The 26,316-nt window shown below is 41.2% G+C and overlaps 1 protein-coding gene across 3 annotated transcripts in view; it reads left to right on the top strand.

The window, feature by feature from the left end:
- The window catches only part of LOC122656581 (bifunctional aspartokinase/homoserine dehydrogenase 1), a 166,687-nt gene that overhangs the window by 113,632 nt on the left and 26,739 nt on the right, over positions 1–26,316 (top strand). For all 3 annotated transcript variants that reach the window (XM_043851168.1, XM_043851170.1, XM_043851169.1), the window contains 3 exons: positions 3,073–3,126; positions 3,272–3,435; positions 17,458–17,527. In XM_043851168.1, coding sequence (XP_043707103.1) covers positions 3,073–3,126; positions 3,272–3,435; positions 17,458–17,527 — 288 coding nt within the window. The remainder of the gene's footprint in view (positions 1–3,072; positions 3,127–3,271; positions 3,436–17,457; positions 17,528–26,316) is intronic.

The raw sequence follows: 26,316 nt of genomic DNA, 5'->3' as shown, positions 1-26,316 counted from the left end.
CCCAAAATAAAAAATTAATCCATTCCTGAAAAAAAAAAAAACCAATAATCACATCAGATGATGCTATCTATAAAAACTAGTTTGACTTGCTTTAAGACTCCTAAACCGACTCAACAAGTTTCCCTTCATGTTACCTAAACAGACTCTTAGTAAAACCTAATAAAATCTGTATGTTAACCCCTATTTGACTGAATTAAGTTGTCCTAATTAGAATACAACTCATCCCTGTTTTTCCTTTATGTGCCCATAAAGAAACCTAAAAGAAATAATCAATTAAAGAGATAAAGACTTCTAAAGACCGTAGACATCTGAATAATTAGATAAGGACTCCTTGTCAGTTATTCTGGTGTATATTCAATGACTTAAAACTGACAAAATTGGGCACCAACTCCCAAAAGAGTGGATAATAATTTATTTTACTCATTAGGTTTTATATTCCAGCCTATTTCAAAGTAAAAAAATCCAAGTTAACATATCCCAAGCCTAGAAACTTGTATTGAGAAGCTCCCACATCAAAACCGGGGTTAGAGTTGTTTGGGTACTCTCGATTTACTTGTTTGGCTTTTGAAAGCTTCAAAAGTGTTTTGTGGATGCAAACTAAAGCACTAATAATCTGATCAGTGTTTTTATTCTACAATGCAAATTTAAGGTGATAGAACGGTTCGTTTGACATGTTTTTCAAACCAAACCATGTTCTTTTCAGGGTATAGAACTGTTGATATTTTTTTTTGGGTGAATAGTACTGTTGATATTTTTCAGCAAAAAGAGGAGAAAAAGTAAGGGGGAAAATAAATGATTAGAAATTTCTATTTTCTTCTTTTAAATTAATTTTACTTTAATTGTAACCGTATGGAACTGTGTACTTTTCAGCTCATGCAGATCTAAGTATGAGTTTATCCCAGATGATTGCATATCAGTTAATAATATTTCATGGCTTTCTCACCTTGCTTTTGCGGATGATCTTATGATCTTCTCCAAAACCTCCCCCTCCTCCATCTCGGCCATTATGGCCTCCCTCCATCTTTTTGAGAGTCTCTCCGGGCTTCGTATTAATCTCCTTAAATCCAAACTCTTCCTCGCTAGTGTCCCGGCCTCTGACAGAGATACCCTTCTGCGCCTCACTGGCTTCTCCCTTGGTTCCCTCCGAGTGAAATACCTTGGCCTCCCCCTCATTCCTGCTAGGCTCTCCAGCCACCATTGTGCCCCATGCTGGACAACATCTGCAAGCGTCTCCAGCTTTGGAAAGGCCGTCTCCTCTCCTGTGCAGGCAGGTTGGAATGCATCCACTCATTCTCCAATCCTCCTACATCTACTGGAGTGGTATCTTTGGCCTTCCAAAAGCCACCATCAAAGCTATGGAATCCCTCTTCTGTGCCCTCCTCTGGAAGGGTCAAGAAACCTCTCGCTTCCTCCATCCCATCAGTTGGAAATCCATTTGTCTCCCCAAATCTGAAGGAGGCCTAGGAATCCGTCGTATCCGTGACTCCAACACCGCGGGTATTCTGAAGTTGATCTGGAAAATCTCTTCAAAGCACGATTCCATTTGGGTTAATTGGGTCTACTCCCACCCATAGTTGTCATGGCGACGCCATGGCGTCCTGGCGCTGGAGAGGGTTGCATGGCGACGTACGCCATGGCGTCCCTCTTTGATTTCTTCTTCCTGTCTCTCTTTCCCTCTTCGATTTCTTCTTCCCTCTTTGATTTCTTCTTTCCCTCTTCAATTTCTTTCGATTTCTTCTTCGATTTCTTCTTCTTGTCTTCTTTCCCTCTTCGATTTCTTCTTCGATTTTTGAATTTTCTTCTTAAAACTTGAGAAACAATAGAGAAAAAATAAAACATGGCTTGAGTATACATCTATTAACACATTAAAAATAGAGAAAATAAAAAATAAAACATGGGCGACATGTCGATATATCGACGTGACACCCCTCCACCGACTTGGATCGCCGTGACAACTATGCTCCCACCTCCTTAAAAAGGATTCCATCTGGACTGCACCCACCCTTCTGATTCCTCCTGGGTCTAGCGCAAGATCCTCCTTCTCCGCCCTCTGGCCCTAGTGCCACCTCCTCCACTATCTTTGATGGGTCCTCAATCTCCCTCTGGCTTGACCCATGGCACCTCAACGGGGTCCTTTATAACTTCCTTGGTGCAAGAGCTGTTTATTCCTCCGGTATTCCTAAGTCCACCCCTCTCTGCCATCATTGCCCATGGCACTTGGACCCCCCCCCCCCTTCCCCCCCACCTTCTCCCGTTTCTGGAACTCCCTCCCTCCCCTTCCCCCCCTCCCCCACTCCCCCCCCCAACCCAAGTGGACAAGATCATCTGGCTTCCCTCCCCAAATGGCCTCTTCACTTTCAGGTCAGCCTGGAACCTAGCTAGATCCCAAGCCCCGACTATCATTTGGCAAAAGCTAGTCTGGTTCAAAGGTCACATCCCTAGACATAGCTTCCTAGCCTGGAGAACCCTCAGACTTTGCCTCCCAACCCAAGATTTCCTTCTTCACAGAAGAATCCCAGTTTCCCCCTCTTGTATCCTTTGCTGGACCGGCCATGAAGACATTGACCATCTATTTTTTGATTGCCCCTTCTCTTCTACTATCTGGAAAAAGGCCCTTTCTTTTATTTGGCCTCGCAAAAGGAGACCACTCCCCTTTGCTAGAGAGTGGCTTTGGTTGGACATGAGCTTTCCTGGGCAAACTATATGCGACACTATTGGCAAGTTTGTGTTTGGTGCGGCCCTGTATCATATTTGGATGGAAAGGAACCTTAGGAGATGGACCTCCAATTCTCGTTCGTTCGACTTGATTTGGAAAGCTATCTTATTTGACATCTCCTCCAAGCTTGGTGTTTTGCCTTTGAAGGCCATTCCGGATACCCCAAGGAACAGGCATATTGTTGTATCCTGGGGTTTAGATAGCTCTATTTTGAGAACCCGTTAGCTGGTTCGCTTCCCCTTCCCCCTCTTCTCCCTTTGTATATTCCCCCCCCCCCTTTTTCCTCTTTCTTCTCGTTGGTAATACATTATTTATTCACCAAAAAAATATATATATATTTCTTGGCTTTTGTATAGGGTTTGATCCTTTCTCGACTTCTTGGATGGCGTCTCAACTTGGACGACATTAAGGTTAGTGCTAAATGCACCTTTCCATGTTTTTTTTTTAATTATCAGATGCACCTCTTTTCCTTTATCTGCTGGAAACCTGTGGTGTAAGCAAATTTTATTTGAAGATAAATGGATGTTTCTCTCTCCTTCGATTTAAAATTTTCAGGTTGAAAGCTTGTATCCTGATGAAATGGGGCCTGATAAAATGTCCCTCAAAGATTTTTTGGCTAATGGGCTTCAATTGCTTGATAAAAATATTGAGGAGAGAGTTAAACTGGCTTCTTCAAAAGGAAACACACTCCGTTATGTCTGTTCGATTGAGGGCACGAGGTATTCTTCTGCTTTTGTTGGATTCAGATTGGTAAAATGTGTGGTTATAATAAAAAGGGCGTACCCAGTGCACGAGGCTCCCGCCACTGCGGGGTCTGGGAAGGGTCATAATGTACGCAGCCTTACGCCTGCTTTGCGGATAGGCTGTTCCCGACTCAAACCTGTGACCACTAGGTCACAATGGAGCAACCTTACCGTTGCGCCGAGGTCTGCCCTCTAAAATATGTGATTATACTATACAATATACATTGAATATATATTTTAGTGTAACTACTTTTGTGGACTATTTATCACACTCCCAAGTAAGGTTGAGAAGCTATGTGTTTTTTTTTTCTCTTCCCCTGATTGAAACAGCAGATATTCAGTTTTTGTTAGTTCTTAGAACTTGAACGTTGATTGGGAAGTCATCTGATCCATTTCTATTCAATAATTGATTCCATCTTGAACCAAGTATTGATAAATAAATGCATAACACAAGAACAGTATACCTTTAAAATTTTTGAGATTGTAGGAGGAAAAAACCTAGGAGGGTGGATACATTTGACAAGACTCTAGATAGCTCTCTATTGTATGACCAGTAGTGTTAATATTCTTGAGTGGGACATCTAATTGCTCAAAGATTACTGACCCTGTTGAAATAAACCATAAATCAATTTACTTTTACATGGGCAACAATCCTGAAAGGCGGGTTATTAAATAAGATGTTTCGGCTTGTTCAATGACGCCACACAGAGCTGGCACTCCCACTTCATATTTTATATGTTAATTGCACCAATGAGTTGTTAATTGAATATGTTCAACATTTGATACAGATCAAATGAAATGATTTTTTGAGTCAAATTTATCGCATGATGCCATTACCTGAATATGGTTTGGATTGTCACAAGTAACCACAGTGCAGTGCTTACTTATTTTCTAGTTGTAAGATGTAACCCAAGAGGGGGTGAATTGGAAATCCTAAGGTTGTAGCCTTAATTTAGGGGATACAAGTGAACCTACTGTAACAAGCAATCACACAATAAAAATGCACAACATTTATTGAGGTACGGCATATGCTTACGTTCTCTGCCTTGCGTGAACCAGGATTTTCCAAGGTTGTAAATCTCGGTTTTGACCAGCCAGAAACCGAGAAATGGTCGAAACTGGTTGAAACCTGGGATTTCTTCCCAGCCAACTTAAGTTGGTAGTGCCCAGAAATGCTTTTTTGGGTCTGGTTTTTTCTATACAGCCTATTTTGGACATTCTAAACACTATGCATGAACTGTTTTCATAAAAGAAAAAAAAAACACTCAAAATGGTACTTGTGGTTGTTGACCCAAGTTTTCTAGTGTACGCTGAATGTTAATGTCCGTTGTACATTAGCCATATTATAAATACTAAGTTCACATATACTTAAGTACTAGAAAACTAAATAATTCATCTTATCCAAATAAAACATAAATTACAACACTCACTCAATTCCAAGCGGAGTTTCTTGGTCGGTCTAATCCACGAGCTACGAACCACTGAAGATGTTGGAGCTGTTCCTTTGAATGTACCACATATGTATCCCATAACATGCTTTGGACCCAATTGTTCTGATAGTCCATAATTGCCCATCTATAAGCCCCATCATCAACTTGTCTGAGATATCCCAATCTAGGGAAGGGTTCACCGAGACTGTAAGGAGGTGGAGCCGGCACACATGGCTGGGTTGGATACCCGAAGATACTGTCGAAAAAGGATGACCAAGCACCTGACCCATCCTCATATCCATATGTAACAGAAGATGCATCATGGCTACTCCCATATCCAAATGAACAAGTGCTCTCGAAGGATGGTCCACTAGCATATCCACCATATAGTCCATACCCAGCATATGACGCTGATCCGTCACTCTCGAAGCCACTATCATGATGTTGTGCTAGAGTAGGGGTCTTTACTATGAAGGATGGCGCATGCTATTGCTCAGATCCTCTAGTCTCCCCCATACTCATGGCTTTCATAGTGCTAGACAAGCTCGATATATCCATCCCAGATGCCTCATCAGTAGGTCCAAGTCTATGCTTTCGAAGACGTCGATTGTAACCTCTCAAGCTAGGTGCACCATGATCCTCATCTTGTTTTACATGAGTAAACTGAGTCTCCCTTGTGAATCTCTGTGGATCTGGCTCTAGCTCTGGATCTCCCGCTGGCTCCCGAATGATCTGGTCCTCCTCATCGCATAAGGATGCTAATCTGGCTTTATCATCATAATGCCCACCAGTAATACCACCACTACCACCATCTTCATCATCATGGCCCTGAGCCTGGGTAGATGGTTGAGTGGCATATAAGGAATGGGACCACTCATCATCATCAGCTCCACTACTACTAGGGTGTGGCTCGAATGGACTTGGGGTCTGTGAATGAACTCTGCCCTCTGCTATCATATACTCATCAACATCAGTACCCATCTTTGATGCAATCTAGGTATTGGGCTGACCCCCAGTCTTTTCTAATAAAGTCTCACCTCGATCCCTGACCCACTCATAAAAGGGATTCTCTTCATCTTCATCCACTTGAAATAATTTTGCCAACTCGATTGGGCTTGTATCGTGTTCCATACCAAGTCGTATGTGCTCCTCTCTCAATCTCATATTATAGTGCACATAGACCAAGTCCTCAAGTCTCTTAGCACCCAATCGGTTCCTCCTCTTGGAGTGTATAAGGTTGAACGTACTCCAGTTACACTCGCATTCTGTGGCAGAACATATCTGGGATAACACTTTGCATGCTATCTTGGCTAGGTTGGGTAAATCGCTTCCATATTGCAACCACCATTCAGCTGCAAGAGAGCATTAAAAATTATAAATTAGGTAATAGTAAATAAGCGTACATACTTAAATATAAATGGAAAGACTAAGGTGATTGGACCAACTAGCAACAATGCCATCCCGAGCCGTTGTTGCCAATAATCGACCGAAACTCCCAGTGGCATCCCTAAAAGCTTTCATCTGTATCCATTTTAGTTAGCATCAATACCAACAAGTATATTTGCATAAGTTTATTAAAGACTAAACAATAGTTGATTCTCACTTCGGCATTGATAACCCCTTATCTAGTTGCATTTGGCTCAAACTTAGCAACCACTACGTGAACTGCATCTATCAAATCTTGCCTCATCCCAAGTCTATGCATGTTGTTAGATGTCATTATATGTGAGGGGGAGGGAATCGTGAATTAGCAACTAGCGCTAATTCATGATTTCCCCTTTAAGGGTGTTTTTGTCCTTTCAGCTTGTACACTGTTTACCTTATTGGGTAAACTTATTAATATTAATGGAATTGGGGGAAGTCGACTAATGTGACTGCGACTCCAACTGTTGCAGCAATTTCGTCTCTCTCCTTCCTCTCTTCTCTTCTCTTCTTCCTTCTTTCTCTTTATTAATATTACATGGTATCTTTACTTGCTTCTTTTATTTGGAAAGGAGCTGAATCCACCAGATTCCTCCACCCCACTTCTTGGGCTTCTGTGTGCCTCCCAAAAAAGGAAGGAGGTCTGGGCATAAGAAGAATCAAAGAAGTCAACAAGGCTGGTATCATCAAACTGATCTGGAAGATAGCTTCAAAACAGAAGAGTATTTGGGTTGATTGGATTTATTCGGGTCTTCTTCGGCAAGACTCCATCTGGACTGCTTCTGTCTCTTCTGATGCTTCATGGGTTTGGCGCAAGATCCTGGAGTCCCGCCACATAGTCCTTCCCTCCATCCACTCCCACATTGGAGATGGCCGCTCCACTTCCCTTTGGTTGGATAACTGGCACCCTAAAGGGATTCTTTTGCACCTGGTCACGCCAAGGACGATTTATGCTTCAGGTCTTCATAGGATGGCTCTTATTGCGGACATTCTTCATCACAATGATTGGGCTCCTCCCCCTTCCTCTTCCCAGCCTCTATCTCTGCTTTGGGATGATCTTCAGACCATCCAAAGTAGGCCCCCTTCTAGGGGTGACTGTTTCTCCTGGTCAACAGATGGATCGCTGAAATTCTCTTCCAAGGCAGCTTGGAACCTTATCCAATTCAAAGGCTCGATGGCTGGTTGGAGGAAGCTCCTCTGGTTCAAGCATCACATACCTCGCCACTGCTTCACTGCTTGGAGAGTCTTCAACAACTATCTTCCTACTCAAGCTTTCCTATACAGGCGTCACATCCTTGTCCTAATGCTTGCTGCCTTTGTTGGAACAACATTGAAGACTCAGATCACCTGTTCTTTGAGTGCCCTACCTCCAGAGCCATCTGGAAAGATATTCTGTCTAAGTGCTGGCCTGCACAAAGAAGAATCCTTCCTTTCTCTAGAGAATGGATTTGGGTTGATATGACCTTCGGAGGGACCTCTATTTGCGACACTGTTGGGAAGATGGCTTTTTGTGCTGCCCTAAACCACATATGGATGGAGCGAAATATCAAGAAATGGACCTTCAATTCTCATTCATATCAACAGATTTGGGATTCCATTTCCTTCGAAATCTCCTCCAAACTATTGTCAGCCCCTTCTTCTTTTTGTACTGACACCCCAAGGAACAGACTCATTGTTGTCTCCTGGGGTGTTCCTAATGTTTCCTTCTCTTCTTCAGCTGCCTCTAGCTGAAGTTTGTTAAGCCGTGGGCTGTTGTATTCCCCCTTTGGCGGCCGCTTGTGTTTTCTTTCTTTCCTTGGTAATGAATTCTTTTATTCACCCAAAAAAATATTACATGGTATCAGAGCTGGATTGTTAGGGACTGGTTCACGCTTCCAAGGATCAATTGTTCTCTTGTTTGAAGGTTTACATTGGCTGAGTTCTTCTACAAACAATCACGTTGTAGACTCTCCAACCTTTCATTTGAAGGGGTGCAACACCCCAATGCTGTGGTTAATCTTCGTTTAGAGACCAGTTCATGATTACATGAAGAACTAGGTCTGTTGTTGGTGGTATTGATGAATTATTTTGGGGGAGAAGATTGATGAATTGAGATCAGTTTTTTTTTTTTTTTTTTTAATCAGAAGTCAGCGTTATTAAGAGTGTTTGGTGATTCACGAATTTTTTTTAATCGTGATTGTTTGGTGGAGAATTTCTGGGGCTGCTTCTGATTTTTTAGGATTCTTTGACGGTTGAGCATGGTTGAAACAAAGACTATGGTGGCTGAAATTTCATCATCTTCTCATCGCATTACTGAAAGGAAGCTAGAAGGAATTTCTAACTTTCAGCAATAGAAGTAGTCAGGTTGGCTTTGATTGGTCGTGATCAACAGGATCACTTGACGAAGACGAAACCTGAAGATGATACGACATGGGACATTGTGGATGCAAGGATATTGAGTTAGATGTTGAATTCAATGGATAATCAAATTGCAGACTTGGTGACTCATATTGACATGGTTAAGGACTTACGGGAATATTTGAATGTTTTGTACTCTGGAAAGAACAACTTGTCTCGCATTTATGATCTATCCCAGGTTTTTTATAAAGTGGATCAAAAGACCCTTAATGTTACCCAATATTTTGCAGAGTTCAAGAGGTTGTAAGAGGAGCTGAATTCCATCCTTACTATTACTTCTGATGTACAAGACATGCAAAAACAGCGAGAACAACTTGCTATTATGGTATTTTTGGGTTGACTTAGTAAGGAATTTGAGTCAGTGCGATCTCAGATTCTTGGTGGTGATAAGGTCACCATACTTTCAAAAGCCTTTTCTCGGGTTTTACGAGTTTTTCGTGAGAGCAGTCAAGATTCCACCCCTGTTGAAAATTTGGCTCTTGCATCTTTTACACCAAACCGTGGGCCCAATGGTGGGACAGGTAATAGTGGTGGTCGTGGTCATGGGACTGGTACTAGTAAAGCTCCCACGTCTGGTGCTTCAGAGACTTCTTGACAAGTGAGGACTTGTCACCATTGTGGTAAACCTGGCCACATTCAGCGTTTTTGCTAGAAGCTTCATGGTAAACCACCTCAGTTTGCAAATTCAGCTTGTAGTGATCCGGTGGTTCCTTCTTCTTCTAAGTCTGAGGGTAAAACAGTAACAATGTCTGATGAAGATTATGAGCGCTATACTTAGTTTCAAAATTCCCAATCATCTCAGTTCTCCACTGCTACCCTTGTTCAGCCAGGTAATGCTATTGCGTGTCTTTCATCCGCTTCTCGTCCTTGGATCATTGATTCAGGTGCTTCGGATCATATGACTGGGGTTTCAAGTATTTTTTCTTTGTTTCGTGAGTCTTCTTCGAATGTTGTGTTAGCTGATGGGTCTTTAGCTAAAGTTCGAGGTACAGGCACTATGCATGCTACTTCTTCTTTGTCATTATCTTCTGTTTCCTATTTGCCCAAATTTCCTTTTAATTTATTGCTTGTTCGGAAATTCACCAAAGCTTATAATTGTTCTGTCACTTTTTTCCCCGACCATTGTGTGTTTCAGGATCTCAAGTCGAAGAAGACGATTGGTAGAGGCTGTGAATCTGGGGGGTTTGTATGTGCTTGAAGATGCATCAATTGTGGCATGTTCGAGTGTGGCGCTTCCCCATCAAATTCATTGTCGTTTGGGTCATCCTTCGTTGGAAAGTTTGAAGCTTTTGGATAGTTGATTTAGGTCATTGTCTAGTTTGAATTGTGAGTCTTGTCAGTTTGGGAAACTACACCGTGTAAGTTATCCCCCTCGTGTCAATAAATGGGCTACCCACCCTTTTTCTTTAATTCATTCAGATGTGTTCTTGTCCAGTTATTTCTAAGTTGGGTTTTCATTACTTTGTTACCTTTGTAGATGACTATTCCAGAGTTACCTGGATTTATTTAATGAAAAATCGTTTTGAGTTATTCTCCATTTTTTGTGCCTTTGTCCTTCAAATTCAGAATCAATTTAATAAAATTCTTCGTAGTGATAATGCTACAGAGTATTTTTCTACTCCTTTTAATGACTTTATGGTTCAGCATGGGATAATTCATCAGTCCTCTTATGCGGATACACCTCAACAAAATGGTGTAGCCGAAAGGAAAAACAAACATTTGATGGAAGTCACTCGATCTCTTTTGTTTGAGATGAAAGTGGCTAAAATTTTTTGGGCTGATGCCGTTCTGACTGCGTGTTATCTTATTAATCGTATGCCTTCTTCAGTTTTAAATGGTGGTATTCTGTTTTCTTTGTTGTTTCCTTCTCACCCTTTGTTTGTGTTACCACCACGTGTTTTTGGGAGTGTTTGCTTTATTCGGGATCATCATCCTCATCGCTCTAAGTTGGATCCTAGAGCTCTTAAATGTCTTTTTGTTGGGTATTCTAAAACTTAAATGGAGTATCGTTGTTATTCTTTTGATCTAAATAAATACTTTGTTACGGCTGATGTTTCTTTCTTTGAGTCTACTCCTTTTGTTGAGTCATCGTGCCCGATTCAGCCTTAGACGATGATCTGCCCATATATGTTGTCGAGCATTCTTCTCCTTTGCAGGTTCCGTTGCCATCCGCGCCACCTCCTACAGAGCCACTTGCTGTGTTTCAACGTCTCTTACCACACGAGACGGCGACGCCCCACATTACACCTTTTGAGATATATAGCACCCAGTTACCTGCTTCTACCTCATCTTCTTTGCCTTCGGATCCACCAGTAGGTACTTCCTCTTCTTCCACCATTCCTGTTATTTCTGATTTAGATGTATCTATTGTGCATCGTAAGGGTGTTCGGCTTTGTACTGAGCATCCTGTCTCTAACTTTGTGTCCTATTCTGGTTTGTCCTCTACTTTTGTTGCTTGCTTGTCTACAGTTGAACGCCATCCTATTCTTAAGTCTGTCACAGAGGCTTTGTCTAATCCTTGGTGGAGGGCTGCTATGACTGAGGAATTATCTGCGCTGGAGGAAAATCAGACAGGGGACCTTGTTTCGGTACCCCTTGGTAAGTCTGGTATTAGCTGTCGGTGGATATTTGTGGTGAAAGTGAACCCTGATGGTTCTGTGGCTCGTTTGAAGGCCCGTCTTGTTGCTAAGGGATATGCCCAGGTATACAGGGTTGATTATCTGGATACTTGTTCTCCTGTTGCGAAGCTTACATCTGTTCGCATTTTAATTTCTTTGGCTGCTACACATCATTGGCCTTTGTTTCAGTTAGACGTGAAGAATGCATCTTTGCATGGTGATCTCCATGAAGAGGTGTATATGGAGAAACCTCCTGGATTTGTTGTTCAGGGGGAGTCTGGGAAGGTATGTAGGCTAAAGAAATCGTTATATGGATTGAAACAGTCGCCACAGGCATGGTTTGACGACCATCTTGAGATCATCCTAGAACTTGTCACTGGAAGTGGCAGCCTGGGCTGTCCAACCTCCACTAGAACTAGACCCCTTCTAGGTAAACCATTCCTCAGAAGCAAACATTGACCTAAGTACAGCCTTCTTCAACTCGAAGCTTTAAAGAGCAATCCAATTAGTTGCAAACTGTGTAATCCCTGGCCCAACTAAGTCACCACCACACTTGCTCCTCAACATATGCAGAGTAAATCCATGATTATATATGGAGGTGCTCACTTGTCTTTCCTTCTATACCACGCCTTTGACAAGTTTCAAATTCCGCATGTCCTTCGACATGCGATCAATACAGTGGGCAGCACATGGTGTCCAGAAGAGATGATACTTGGGATTGTTCATCAGTTTTTCCCCTGCCTTCTTGAAGGTGCTACCATTGTCAATGACCACTTGTACCACATTTTCCACTCCCACTTTCTTCACTACTTTCAACAACTTGTAAATATATTTAGCATTCTTCTTTTCCTTGGATGCATCAACAGACTTGAGGAACGTAGTCTTCCCATCACGATTCAACATGAAGTAGATGATAGACTGCCTAGTGGGTCCAGTGCAACCTCATCTGCCATCACAGTCACTCCATAATGCTCCCACATCAGCTTCAACACATCAATATACTCCATCAAGTCTTCCTTATGGTGGGGGCAAGTAAACATTGTACATCTTAGAAATAAAAGATCTAGGAAGCTCGTCAAAGCTTAGGGAGGGAACTTGCCTTGAACTCTCTCCCCTATGTCCGACCACCCTGGGGTGTTGCCGCTACCTCCCAGGGCACCCCCTGATCCTAGGCCTTAGTCCTCCCTTTTCTCAAACCTAAGCCCCTCATCTCGTGATGGCTTTCCCCTTCACTTTGTCCGTCATACCATCATCGGTGGCTCCAAAGCAGCCCACTATGAAGTCGATCTCCTCTATCTTAAAGCTAAGTGTTAACAAATTTAGAATTCGAGTAAGGCTTGGATGAATAATGATCATCCCAAGCTCTTTATTTATATCAATGAGAATAGAGAATAAAAGTACGGATAAGCAATGTGGGACTAAAGCCCACATAATAGAAACATAAAAAACATAAGAAAAGGGTCTAAAATACCCCTACGGTTCTAACACTCCCCCTCAAGTTGGAGCAAATATGTCAATCACGCCCAACTTGATTAGCTTAGGATGGAACAATTTTCCAGACAATCCCTTGGTGAAAATATCAGCAACCTGATCAGTAGACTTCACAAAGGGAACACAAATCAATCTGTCTTCCAACTTTTCCTTGATAAAATGTCTGTCCACTTCAACATGCTTGGTGCGATCATGTTGAACTGGATTGTGAGCAATGCTGATTGTTTGTTGTCACAGTACAACATCATAGGAAGATGAACAGGAACACCTAGGTCTTGTAGCAAGCCTTTCAGCCAAAGTAACTCACAAATGCCCTGTGCCATAACATGAAACTCTGCTTCAGCACTAGACCGAGCCACCACATTCTGCTTCTTGCTACGCCAAGTGACAAGATTGCCTCCTACGAAAGAACAATACTTAGAGATAGATTTTCGATCAGTAGAACCAGCCCAATCAGCATTGGTATATGCCTCTATCCATAGGTGACCATGAGGAGACAAAAGAATGCCTTTTCCAGGAGCTGACTTCAATTAGTAAAGGATCCGAAGGACAGCCTCCATATAAGAAGAATAGGGGTCATGCATAAACTGACTCACAGTACTCACAGCAACAGCAATGTCTGGACGTGTGTGTGAGAGATAAATTAGCTTCCCCACCAGTCTTTAGTACCGGCCTTTATCAACAGATTCACCCTCCTTTTCTTTGAGACGAACAGTAGCCTCCATTGGAGTATCTAAAGGGTGACATCCTAACAAACCAGTTTCAGACAACAAGTTTAGGACATACTTCCTTTAGAAGAGAAAGATGCCTTTAGAAGATCCTGGCAACCTCAATCCCTAGAAAGTACCGTAGCTTCCCTAGATCTTTAATCTCAAACTCCTGCCCAAGAAACTTCTTCAACCGATTGATCTCATCACCATCGTTGCCAGTAACCATAATGTCATCCACATAGACTATAAGTTCACAAACTCAGATCTGATCCAAGTTTTTTGTTGAAGATTCTTACATCCATTGCTGTCCAAATATCTTCGTCAATTCTATTTAGCATGTGGGAGTTAATAGTTTGGAATTTTGCACACTGGTTCTCCCTTCTGTGAAGATCGATCAAGTTTTTGAAGAATAGTGCGTTCTCCTTCTACAAATCAGACCTGTTTTTTATAATACAGATCTGATCATTGGAGATTGGCGTTTTGGATTTAGTTTGATCGATTGAAAGAAGGTTGTAAAATACTGTGTTGCTTTGTCCATGGTTCATTATCCCACTGCTTCTTTTCACTTCACCACCTCCCAAACCATACCTTTGGCATATACCCATGACCACCTTGGAAGTTTATGGTATTCTCTAAATAGCCATTTCTTCTCTTTCCATTACCCTTAGCACCTTTTGGAAAATTCTGGAATATTATGTTTTTGCCCTATCTCTTACATCATCTCTGTTATGTCCATGTGTACTACACGTGAGGGGGGGATAATGTACAGTATACCTGCAGCCATTGCATAAAGCAGAACTTGTAGGAACACTTTGTGCAAAACATAGAAGATCAGAGTTTTCACCATTGCCAATAGGTATCTACTTTGTTATTGGGTTGAGTTTGACGTAAGGGGGAGATTGGTATTAAAGTATTGAAGATGTTTGGTTATTGCCTGCCTATATGAGGTTCTACAGTTGGGTTGATTTTTTCCGCTGCTTGATCTTTTCTGCTGCTTATTTATCTGCTCGCTACCCTAGTTACTTATCTTCAAGATTATCATTCAGAGATTCATCACTGGACAACAATAGAAGATGGGTGAAAGCAGTCTTTTTTGGAAGACATTCCAGTCCCGGTTTGCTGATTAAGTCTGCCCAAGTTTTGAAGATCTATTTTTTTTCAAGTTCTTGAAGGTTTATTTGGGAGCTGGATTCATCTTAAAGCTGGATTCTGCTATAACTTATTTTTTCCCATTTTGTTCAAGTTGGGCATTAGTACCTTGTATGCGCCAACTTGAGGGGGAGTGTTAGCATTATTATGGAGTTCTTTTTTCTTTAGTTCAAGCTGGATTTTCTTTCTTTAATTCTTTGTATAATCCAGCTTAAGGGGGAGTGTTGGAATATGTACTCCAGAATACCGTGGGGGTATTCTGGTCCTTTTGGGGTAGTTTTTATGTTATTAAGTGTAAGTCGGATATGTGGGTTTTAGTCCTACATCGCCTATTTTAGTCTCTTAGAACTTTCCCCTCTATTATAAATAGAGGGGCTTACCTATCAATTAATACAAGCAATTATTCTCTCATTCTCTCTTTTCTAACCCACGATTCTGCCAACAATATGTAATAGAAAAAAAAGGAAGTTTTAGTTATTTAATTTGTTCCTTATCGTGTTGATCCTGACTGCAATCGATCTCCCGCTGGTTTTCTTTGTTCGAGGTCGACTTTTGCATTACTTCTCCCTCCTATCTGCCTTTCCGTCCCTCAAATGTTTTGCATTGCAGTCTTTATCTGACTTGGCACTTGAGGGCAGCCTGTCACATTCTTATCTCCACCAGCAAGATGCCACTTTAAGCTAGTGGCTCCACCTCCCATTTAAATTGGTGTCCATCCATCATATATTAGACATTTTTTTTTCAAAAATATGTTGTAGGAAAATACTTTCTATAAAACAGAAAATTAAAAAAACAATTCACCAACCAAAAAAAAATCCGGCTCCGTAGAGTCGTAGGTCGGGCTATTGTAGCTAACATATATTAAATTGATGCTAATCTACCATGTATTCCTATGTATTGCACAAAAAATTTGATTTTTGGAAAGAGAACACTATTACCTTTGAGCTTGAAGGTTCAAACACTTTTCTAGGATGCTTGATCAAGCTTGTAGATGCAAGATCCATCGAAGTTGCTTGAAGAAATGTGAAGTTTTGGGCCAAAATCACACTCCAAGAGTCGAAACTATCGAAACCCCTTGCTCTTTGTCGAAACTTAGAGAGATATGCAAGTTTCGATCAAAAATTAAGAATAGAAAGACCTGGTTCAACCTGGTCCAACCAAGTTTCAACCGAAATTACTGTTTCGGTCGAAACATGGGATTTTTTTAACTCCCAGCATATTTCGTCTTGGACTCCTGCGAAACCAAGAAACTTTAGACCAAGATTTGTTTCCATGGGATTTTCACTGTGGTATAGGTTTTCCTAGTGCTATCCAAACCATTACAGTCTCCCTTACCTTGGTGAGGAATCATCTGCCGTTTATCCGAGATCAAGACTAACCCCGTGGTTTTACTCAGGACAACCACTTACGACCTAAGTCCGACTCTAAGGTGATGTATCACCCAGTTGTTTTACTCAGGACAACCACCAGAACCCAAGTCTCACTTCGAGGTGGGGAGTCACCCAGTTTTTCTTAGGAAAACACCAAACCTAGTTGTTTCGAGGATAACGACTAATCTTTAACTCACTCAGTAGTTCTTTTGAGTTTTTGCAAACTCATGGTCTTGGGTTATAGACGTCAAGCCTGTGGATATACAAGATAAAGATGAAACTCCCTCAACCTGTTGGCTCTTGCTAGATGCTAAGATTATACAAAGCAATTAATGCTTCCAAAGGGCTTAAGAAAGGAGTACGGAAGTCCCTATTTATAGCTACACTCATTACGGTTAGAAAACTGTTCGTTTATAACTGTTAGACTTCTTACAGTCGACCACCCCTTTTGGCCAGTCGACTATCTTGACTAGCCGTTAGAGCCAATGGCTCTATTTAGCCTTCAACAGTTATTTTGGTCAGTCGACCATTATGGGTATCTGGTTGACCACCTGTAGACCAAAATCCAGACTTTGCTTCGAGGAAGAATTTCTCCTCAGAACAAGGCTTTGTCCAGTTGACCAGTAAGTCAGACAACCGAAGGACATCTGAATGATCGTCCGTCTGGATTGTTGGCTAAGGCTGGTCAAGCCAATCTATTTCTGATTGTCTGGTTCTTTAAGCTGGTTGACCGCCCTCTCTATTAAGTCACAATAATGACTGTCAACTTATCTCCTAAGAGATTGGTTGATTCCCTTTTCTTCTTGGGTGACTTATTTGTACATCTTAAAGGGGACTGGAGTGATACATAGGATTTCAATAAAGATTACAAGTAAAAGCCTAATCTTATGGTCACTTGAAACTTGGTCTTGATCACTTACATTCCATTGATGCATGTTTCTTCTTCCAAGTCATTGGCATTCGTCCATTTCTTTAATAATAACTGTGGCTTGGTGAAGCTTGTATGTTGTGATTGCTAGCTTCTTGATTGCTCTTCAAACAACACTTGTTTGATACGTCCAGTCCGGCATAGGATTTTATGCTTGCTTGCTTCTTTGATTGTTCTTCTTGAGCTTGATGGGAATGTCTGAACCTTTCAACCCTTAACAAATCATTAGTATCCCAGTGCAGTACTGTCATGATCATTAGGTTCACCAAAGTGTCCAGTTTGCCAGACTGTTACCTAGGTGTTCATGTGTTATCATCACCAAAATATATTTCCATATTATGGAGTATTGAGCAAATTCCAATATGCCGAACACCATCAGCCCATAAGCTTCTATTTGTGCACCCACATGGTTGATGGATTCCACTCTTTTAACTTTCATGGTAGCACCTTAAAGCTGTTAATAACATCTCGCTCTTCTGTCAGGTGTCATGTTGGCGTTCAAGAGCTGCCTAAAAACTCTGCTTTGGGGAGATTGAGAGGAAGTGACAATGTGGTAGGTCTCCTTATTTAATTTCCAATTCTTCTCTATCATGTTAGGTATTATTTTAATCCTTGTCATACGTGGGTACATATGCACTCAGTTCAAAAAAATGATCCAACAAAGTCGGAAAATAAAAAATTGTTCTGAAAGATAAATTGAATGAGTTGAACATGATGCTTCTTTTGGGCAATTATAAATTTTGTTAAGAAACCCTAAAGCCAATGTTTTGCTCATGTACTGAATTCTTGAAAATGCATGTTGATGACATATTTCCAGAGATGTAGAAAAAGTTGCATATTTTATAACCTGGCTGTCATTCATGAACTTTTTATGTGTTTTATAGTATTGCTCCATATTTTTGCTGAATCTCTCATAATTCTAATTTCTGTATGCTAAAGTTATTAATTATCCAAGTAAAATGTAAACCTATATTCATATTTTAAGGAGAAAGTTCCCCACAACCATACTATAAATGGATGATTTGGTTATTCAAACCTTGTAGATGGGATTATTGGATTTGCCATGTCAAATTTAGTGGTGCATCTCAACCATGTAGTCCACCCTGTATGGCTCAAAGAGAATTGAATTTTTCAAACAATTTTCAAAACTATGTTCCAACACGTGGCAATGTCAAATTAATCTGAAGAAGAATACATGACTAGATGATGATATAGACAACATGTTTGCAAAGTTTGAGCACCAGTACAAACTGCCATTTTTATCAATAATTTAATAGATAAAAAATACTTCCATGTTGCAGAAATAGCTGATGGTGTGGAATGTCTGCCCCATAGTTTATATATATATGCTAAATTTTTTGACAGATATTTCAATGAGCATGCCGAATTATACCTACATGTATTCCACATTGTATTTATCCTGTTCACGGATTTATTATTTGACTTCGCAATTGTTGTTATGAGAGAAAACTGATGCTTGGAGTGAAAGGGAGAAAACCTTCAGAACCAAATTTTAGTTTTTGATTGGTGCCTTTTGCCTCTTTGTTGTCCTGAGTACCATCGTGATTGACAATTTCATAACTTTCTGACAAGAACAGTTGAATGGTGTGGATGTGAAAAAGGAAGGTCTCTCAATGGACAAGATTTTTCTTTGTTTCCATTCATCTTCTCTCTTTTTTTTATTTGGGGGGTGCGTACTACACAATAAGAAGCAGATTTGTTTCATTTGATAAAAGAGGAAAATGATCTAGACTTCATTGAAGATTTCTCAAACATTCCATTGGAACATATTAGTCTATTACAGTATGTAGTAGGACCTTGAAAACAGGTTTAATGTAGTAGAAGTGTTGTGTGACAAGAGTAGGTGCAAGGATTTGGGTTGTTTCAATGTGGAAGAAACTATCGTTGTTGCAGATTTAAGAAAGTGCTACGGGGTTAGATATCCTGGGACACCGGTAATATCTGACATGTAGACATGTAGCACTTTATGTGGAACTCAAATTTTGTGGATTTGTTCCACCGTAACTGTTTTTCTATTTTTAGAAACGTTCCCGCTTTATTTCAGAAAATTATGTATAAATAATTAAATATTATGTTCTGATCTCTCTCTACTTGTGTCAAATTTTTTTGGACTACATGTCAGAATAAGGTTTACAGTTGGTTGAAAAGTCTTCCTTCATAAAGTTTATTATAAATAACGAGGGCTTGTGTCTTATTGACATAAGTTCAATTCCTCCCTAGACCCCGCAGTAGCGGGAGCCTCGCGCACTGGGTACGCCCTACCCATATTTCAATACTCCCCTTCAGGTTGGTGCATAGATATTAATCATGCCCAACTTTCTAACAATAGAAATAAAATTCTTAGTACTCAATCCCTTAGTAAATACATCAGCTAATTGACCTTGGATGGGACAAATGGAATGCAAATGAGACCCTATTCCAGCATGCATTGTTCAAACGTGTTGAACTGAATTGTGGGCAATATTGATTGTTGATTTTCTGTCAGAATATAGGCGCATAGGTACTTCAACTGAGACTCCAAGCCACTACGGCTTGCTTCTTGCTCCGCCAGCTGACCAAATTACCACCAACAAAGGTGAAGTATCCAGAAGTAGACCTTCGATCATTTGGGCAGCCAGCCCAATCTGCATCTGTGAAAGACTCAATGCGTAATGATTGTGTGATGAGAAGAGAACACCTTTCTCAGGGGGCAGCCTTCCAGTCCCTCAAGATTTGATACACGGCATCTAAGTGTGATGAATGAGGGTTGTGCATGTAATAACTAACCACACTAGCAACAAAGGCTTTATCTGACCTAGTGAGATAAATAGATCAGTCTTCCGACCAACCTTTGGTAGCTGCCCTTGTCAACTAGTCCACCATCTTTACTCTTGAGATGGGAATTAGGCTCAAAAGGTGTATTTGTTGGCTTATGCCTGTCTCAAATAGGAGATCAAGGGTGTACTTCCGTTAAGAGAGGAAAATCTCTTGAGCTGAGTGAGCCACTTCTATACCAAGGAAATATCTCAATTTTCCCAAGTCTTTGACTCAAACTCTGTTCCCAGAAACAGCTTCAGGTGAGATATCTCATCAATGTTGCTCCCAGTAATAACGATGTTGTCCACATATACAATCAAGATTGTAATATGTCTATCTGTCTTCTTTATAAACAAAGTGTGATCTGCATTACTTTGTTTATAACCAATAGACTCCATGGCTCTATTAAATCGACTAAACCATGCCCAGGGAGACTGCATCAACCCATATAGAGCTCGTTTAATCTTACCAACCTTCCCATGGGTTTCCTGGGATGCAAATCCAAGTGGAATGTCCATGTATACCTCCTCTTCAAGTTCACCCATGAAGGAATGCATTCTTGACATCCACATAGTACAAGATCTCGCCGAGATCTCGAAAATATCTTGGTTTCATGAAGTATCGAGACAAAACGGTAGGCGATATAGGATTTATGCAAGATCTCGATGTCTCGCCGAGATCTCGTGGTATATCTCGATCTGAGTTCGACTCGGGACCAAACCAAGCTATAAAAAGGCACCCTCTCGGCAAGATTTCGACCTCAACTCGAAATCTCGCCTCTGTCTTGCCCATCTCACTCTGCTGTGAAGGAAAAAACAGTTGGAGGCAAGGGTTTTGGTGGTGTTTTTTTTTTTTTTTTTTGGGAAATCTCACCTTAACTCAACTGAAGATTAAAGCTTGGAGATTCAAGATTGAAGCTTCATCATCAAAAGAGCGAGTTGCATTGCATCTCAAGAACAGTTTTAGGTAAAAAGAAGAGCAATGCTTGATTCGACAACAATAACAACAGCAGCATGGTCGTTTTGAGGATCTGGCCCAACACTCATTTCAGTACTAACTACTCTCAAATGGTAGGACTTGTTACACACTTACACTTGTATTTGTTTAATGTCTCTTTCCAAGTTTCTAACAATTATTATCAAACCGTCAAACCATCACAATGTATGATTATGAATATGATGCCTAATGCTTAAATGGTTTATGGTTTGATGTTTTTTTAATTCCTAATGCTTAATTAAGTTATTTTACATCTCTACTTTAATTATATGTGTTCTAAATATTGTGTGGAATAGCCTAGGGTAGAGCTCACCTATGCCGTAGACTACCAACCTAGGGTCCAAAATAAAAGTACCATTTTGGGTTTGAGTTTGTAAAAACTAATGTTTCCATTGTGTTTATAAGGCCTAAAATAGGGTGGATGTCAAGTTTTAGGACCTATCTTGGCCATATGGCCACCAAAACCCACCACCGAGTCAAGATGGGAAAAAATACACCAACTCGCCGAGATCTTGGCGAGATCTCGGCAAAACTCGGTTTCAGGCCTAGTGAAACCAGGGGCAAAACCGAGACCTAAAACCTTGGACATCCAATTGCTGAAGGTCCCATCCTAAATTGACTGCGCTGGAGAGAGTAACTCGAACTGTATTCATTTTGGTTACTGGTGCTAAAGTCTCCTGATAATCAATTCCATGTCTATGTGAATCCTTTAGTAACCAACCATGCTTTGTATTTGTCCACAGTTCCGTCAGCCTTTTGTTAACCGCGAACACCCATTTGCAACGTACAGATTTCTTCCCAGGAGGGAGATGTACCAAATCCCACATGTCATTCTTCCCAAGGACCCTCATCTCTTCATTCATTGCCTCTTTCCATCGTGAGTTAGCCAGTGCTTCCTGCCAGGTGTAACGAATGGAAACAAAAAACACGAAGAAACAAAAGCATGGAAGGAGGGAGAAAGAGAATCATTTGCAACAACATTAGAAATGGGATGTTGAGTACAAATTCTACTGGATTTACGAACAAAAATTGTCAAATTTAGACTTGGATCACTAGAAGGGAGAGACTCACCAGACAAAGTGGGAACACATGTAGGACTTGAATCTGGTAACGGTGAGATGGTGGTGGTCTTGGTAGCTTGCTTCTTTCTTCGAGTGTGATCAAAGACTTACAGAGGAGAAGTAATTGGAGGCTGCTCCCCCTGAACCTAAACCGGCTGCTCCCCCGGAACATGAACCAGCTGCTCCCCCTGAACTTGAACCATGGGCTGCGCCCCTAAACCTGAACTGTGGGCTGCTGGTGCTGCCCTACCATTACCTTCTTCGAGCTCTTCATCCTCCATCGGTATATCCATGGGATTAATTAACTGCACTTCTTCCCTAGGATAAGCCTCCCCCCTGAAGAGGTGTAGTAGGAGAATAAAAAGGCTCAGATTCGTGAGAGACCACATCCATGGTTATCTACGTCTTGCGCGAAGGGGACGGTATCACTTGTAACCCTTCTGAGTGGCAGAATAACCAAGAAAAATACATCGGAGTCCCCTGGGATCAAACTTGCCACGAACCTGGTGGTTGAGAGCAAAAACCACACAACCAAACACCTTCGGTGGGACAATAAAAGAGGAGGATCCTAGGAGAACCTCAAGAGGGCAGTGAGATGCCAACATACGAGACGACAGCCTATTAATAACATAGGTAGCCAGGAGAACTGCATCACCATAAAACTGTGGAGGAACTGTCATAGCAAACATGAGGGAACGAGCCACTTCCAAGAGATGGCGATTCTTTCTTTCAGCAACACCATTTTGAGCAGGAGTGTCAACACCGCCGGTTTGGTGGATTATCCCATGGTCAAATAAATAAGATTGGAAAGAACCATCCATATACTCTCTACCATTATCGGTTCGAAGAATCCTGATCTTGGCATCAAATTGAGTGTGGGCTATCTTATGGAAGGATTGAAAACAGGGAAAAACATCACTCTTCTGGTGTAATAAATAAACCCAAGTGGTGTGACTAAAACAATCAATAAATGTAACAAACCATCTATAACCAGAAGTAGAGATACATCAGGCAGGGCCCCACACATCAGAATGTATCACAACAAACGGAATCAAGCTTCTATTATCAAAAACTGGGTAAAAAGCTCTAGTTTGCTTTGCAAAAATGCAAGCATCACAAAAGAAACTATTGGGATTACATTGTTTAACCAAATCAGAAGTGTGAGTACAGAGTTGAACAAGGAGGCAAAATTGCAGGAGAGAGAGAGAGAGAGGAACATCAATGGAGTGTGAAGGTGATGGGAATTCCAGGCTATTTGATCCTCAGGGAGGTCACGGTGTAGGCGATCCTCAAGGTGATGGTCGGCTGGGAGGAGAAGAAGGTGGAGGGGTGGATGTGCCTCCTCAAGTTCCATAAAAAACGTATGCGTCTGCAGTTGGGGTCGGTGCTTTTCCAGATATTTATGCCCTCCCAAACCCATTTCATGCAGGGAATATCACCATGGTCATGATTCCTCAAAATGACTGAAGAAAACTTGCAAAAGTTCCATCACTCGCTGATAGGGAGGGTCAATTTCAGATTGGCAACCTTGGATGATTTGAGATTGGAGGCCAAAGAGAATTGGAACCTAAAGGATCGTGTGATAATGACTCCCTAGGGAAAGGGTTTTGTTATTTTTCATTTCAAATCTGAGTTGGATACGGCGGCAGTTTGGAGAAGAAGCCAAGTTCAGTTTGGGCATAAAGTGATAAATTTTCAGAGATGGAGGCCGGACTTCAACATCCATGTGAATCAAATGACAACAAAGGTTGTATGGATTAGATTTCCCGACCTCCCTTTGGAGTATTGGCATGAGGGGATCCTTCTGTCTGTGGCTAAAACAATGGGTCATCCAGTAGCCTTGGATCGTTGTACACATTAAGGTTTGATGGAGAATTTTGCTCGTGTTTTGGTGGAGGTGGAAATATTTGGTTCGAGATTGAAAGAGATACCAGTGGACGCCGCCAGCCATGTTCTTCAGATTTATACAGTTTTTGTCAAAGTGTCGTATGTGAGGATTCAATGCAACTTTGTACCTTCTGCAAAAAGGTTGGTCATCTAGTTGGTGCCTGCAGGGAGAAAAGAGATGTAGATCTTCGGCATCAGAAGGCAGACCATGAGGGGAGTATCCCAGGTGCAGTCTATGTGGAGGAAAGTGGTGTTGCAGCAGCGACTCAGGCGGTTGCTGGTGATGGGAGTCCTTGGTGACCAGGGACAGGTAGGGAGAGTCGTATGGCAGTAAGGGAGAATCCGGTATTTTTGGAAAACGAGTTGGGATCAAATCCGACTTTGTTAAGTGGTGGAAGGGATCGGGAGTCTGTTTCTTTACTTCCTAGTGCGACTTTGGATCGCGAAATCTTGTACCATGGTTGGAAAAGGGAGTTAGTCTTCTTCAAATAGTGGGGGCTTAAATGTAGGGAATGACGTTTTAAATTTGAATTCAGATATGGTAAGGAGTGCCGTGAGTCGTGACTACTAATGTAGTCATTGAAAGACTGTCTTTAATAGAGCCATGTAACATGGATTGTGCCCCTCATGGGTCGGTCCGTGGAGCAGAATTTGAGAGAAGCAAATGGAGCAGGTTCGGACAAGGTGAGTTGGGTACAGAAACAAATGAGAAGGACGAGGGAACATGGGGTCAGAGTACGAGTGTCATGATGAGTCAGCTGCAGAGGGATCTGTAGGTGAACCTCAAAACAACATGGGGGTAAGGTCTATTACTTGCAAAAACACTCTGATTATGAGGGGTATTGGTGGTCGTGGAGGAAGTAGAATCTACCCTCCAGGGAACCGTGGTGGGAAGAGCTCTGCCCCTCGTGGTGGTCGCGCCAGTGCATAAGTCATAGCTTCACTTCGTCCTCGAAAAAATAAGAACCAAGTGCTGGATGGAGGTAGTACAGTGGTGGATAGTTTACCCTCTTCTCTTCAGGGAGGTTGGTTGGTGGTGGTGCTACCATCAATTGAGGCAATTGACATGGTGGCTTGCAAGAAGGAAGCTGGTGGAAGGAAGAAGAGGGTCAATCGAAAAGGTCGAACAAAGCATCTAACTCCAGTAGGTGATCATGCGGATCCTCTTTTGGAACATAAGAGGCGTGAAGAAGGCTGCTGCTAGAAGAGCCTTGAGAGTCTTGGTGAAGGACCATTCTCCTGACAGTATGTGCCTTGCAAAACTTATGGTGGAGTTATCAAATTTCCCTTCTTTATTTTTTAATAAATTGGGTTATTCTGCTGATTGTATTGCAAACCAGAAAGTTGATAAGATTCGAAATATATGGATGATACAGGAACAAAACTTTCAGCACCCAGTAGTTGTTTCCTCTTCAGACCAGCAATTATCCTTCTTTGTAGATTGGTGTGGTTCCAGGCATGGAACTAAAACTCGGAACTCGACCAGGTTTCGACCTTGGGAAAAACCGAGTTGACTCGAGATCTCGGTCGAGTTGGTGTATTTTTTTTTCAACTCGAAGGCTGGTTTCGGTGGGTTTTAGACCTAGATTGGGTCTGAAACTTGGTACTCAGCCTGCTGTAGGCCATTTAAACACAATGGCACTATTAGATTTTGCAAAAACAAAGTCCAAATAGGAGTTTCACTTAGTGGGAAACCAGGACAGACACAGGATAAACACTTATTTATGCCTAATATCCTAATATCATTTGTATTTCGTTTACTTAAGATATTATTCATAAATAAGCAAATACCCCCCTATTTGAATCCAATAAAATAGTTTAAAAAATAAAATTCCAAAAGGAAAAAGTCAACCCCTCAGTTCAAGAACAAAAACTGGATTTTCAGCGGAAGGTGCAATTTTCAACTTTCTAATGTTCGGGTTTTTCACAAATTAAAAAATACCATAAATATTAATATGGTAAAACATTGCTAAAAGCCGAAAGTGCAGTAAAATATTCATTTGATTTGATGTCCAAAAAAATATTTTCATTCAGAGCGATTTTGACAGGATTCGTGCACACCAAATTAAGTTTGACCGGTACATAACTCCTTCAATTGATCACCAAGCTCCTTTATTTATAATCAAAGAGTTACAATAATCATACTAGAATTAGAAAAGCTACCCTTGCCAATTCATATTAGGAATACCCAAATAAGAATAGGCTAAGGGAGAACAAATATAAAAGAGGATAAAACTACCCCTATCGGGTAGAGCTACTTATTCTAACAAATATAAATCAGATTTAAGCAATCTTGGACTTGTTGGAAAGTTTTCAAAAGATTGTTTTCCAACAAGTCCAAGATTGCTTAAATCTGATTTATATTGAAGGAGTTATGTACCGGTCAAACTTAATTTGGTGTGCACGAATGCTGTCAAAATCGCTTTGAATGAAAATATTTTTTTGGATATCAAAACAAATGAATATTTTACCACACTTCTGGTTTTTAGCAATGTTTTACCATATTAAGATTTATGGAAGGAGTTGCACACTTTTTACTACGTTGGAAATGATGCCTTCCTCCTCTCCTCCACCCCCTCCT

Source organism: Telopea speciosissima, chromosome 3, assembly GCF_018873765.1.
Source record: "Telopea speciosissima isolate NSW1024214 ecotype Mountain lineage chromosome 3, Tspe_v1, whole genome shotgun sequence".
Classification (NCBI taxonomy): Eukaryota; Viridiplantae; Streptophyta; class Magnoliopsida; order Proteales; family Proteaceae; genus Telopea; species Telopea speciosissima.
This window is presented reverse-complemented; position numbering and strand designations above follow the sequence as displayed.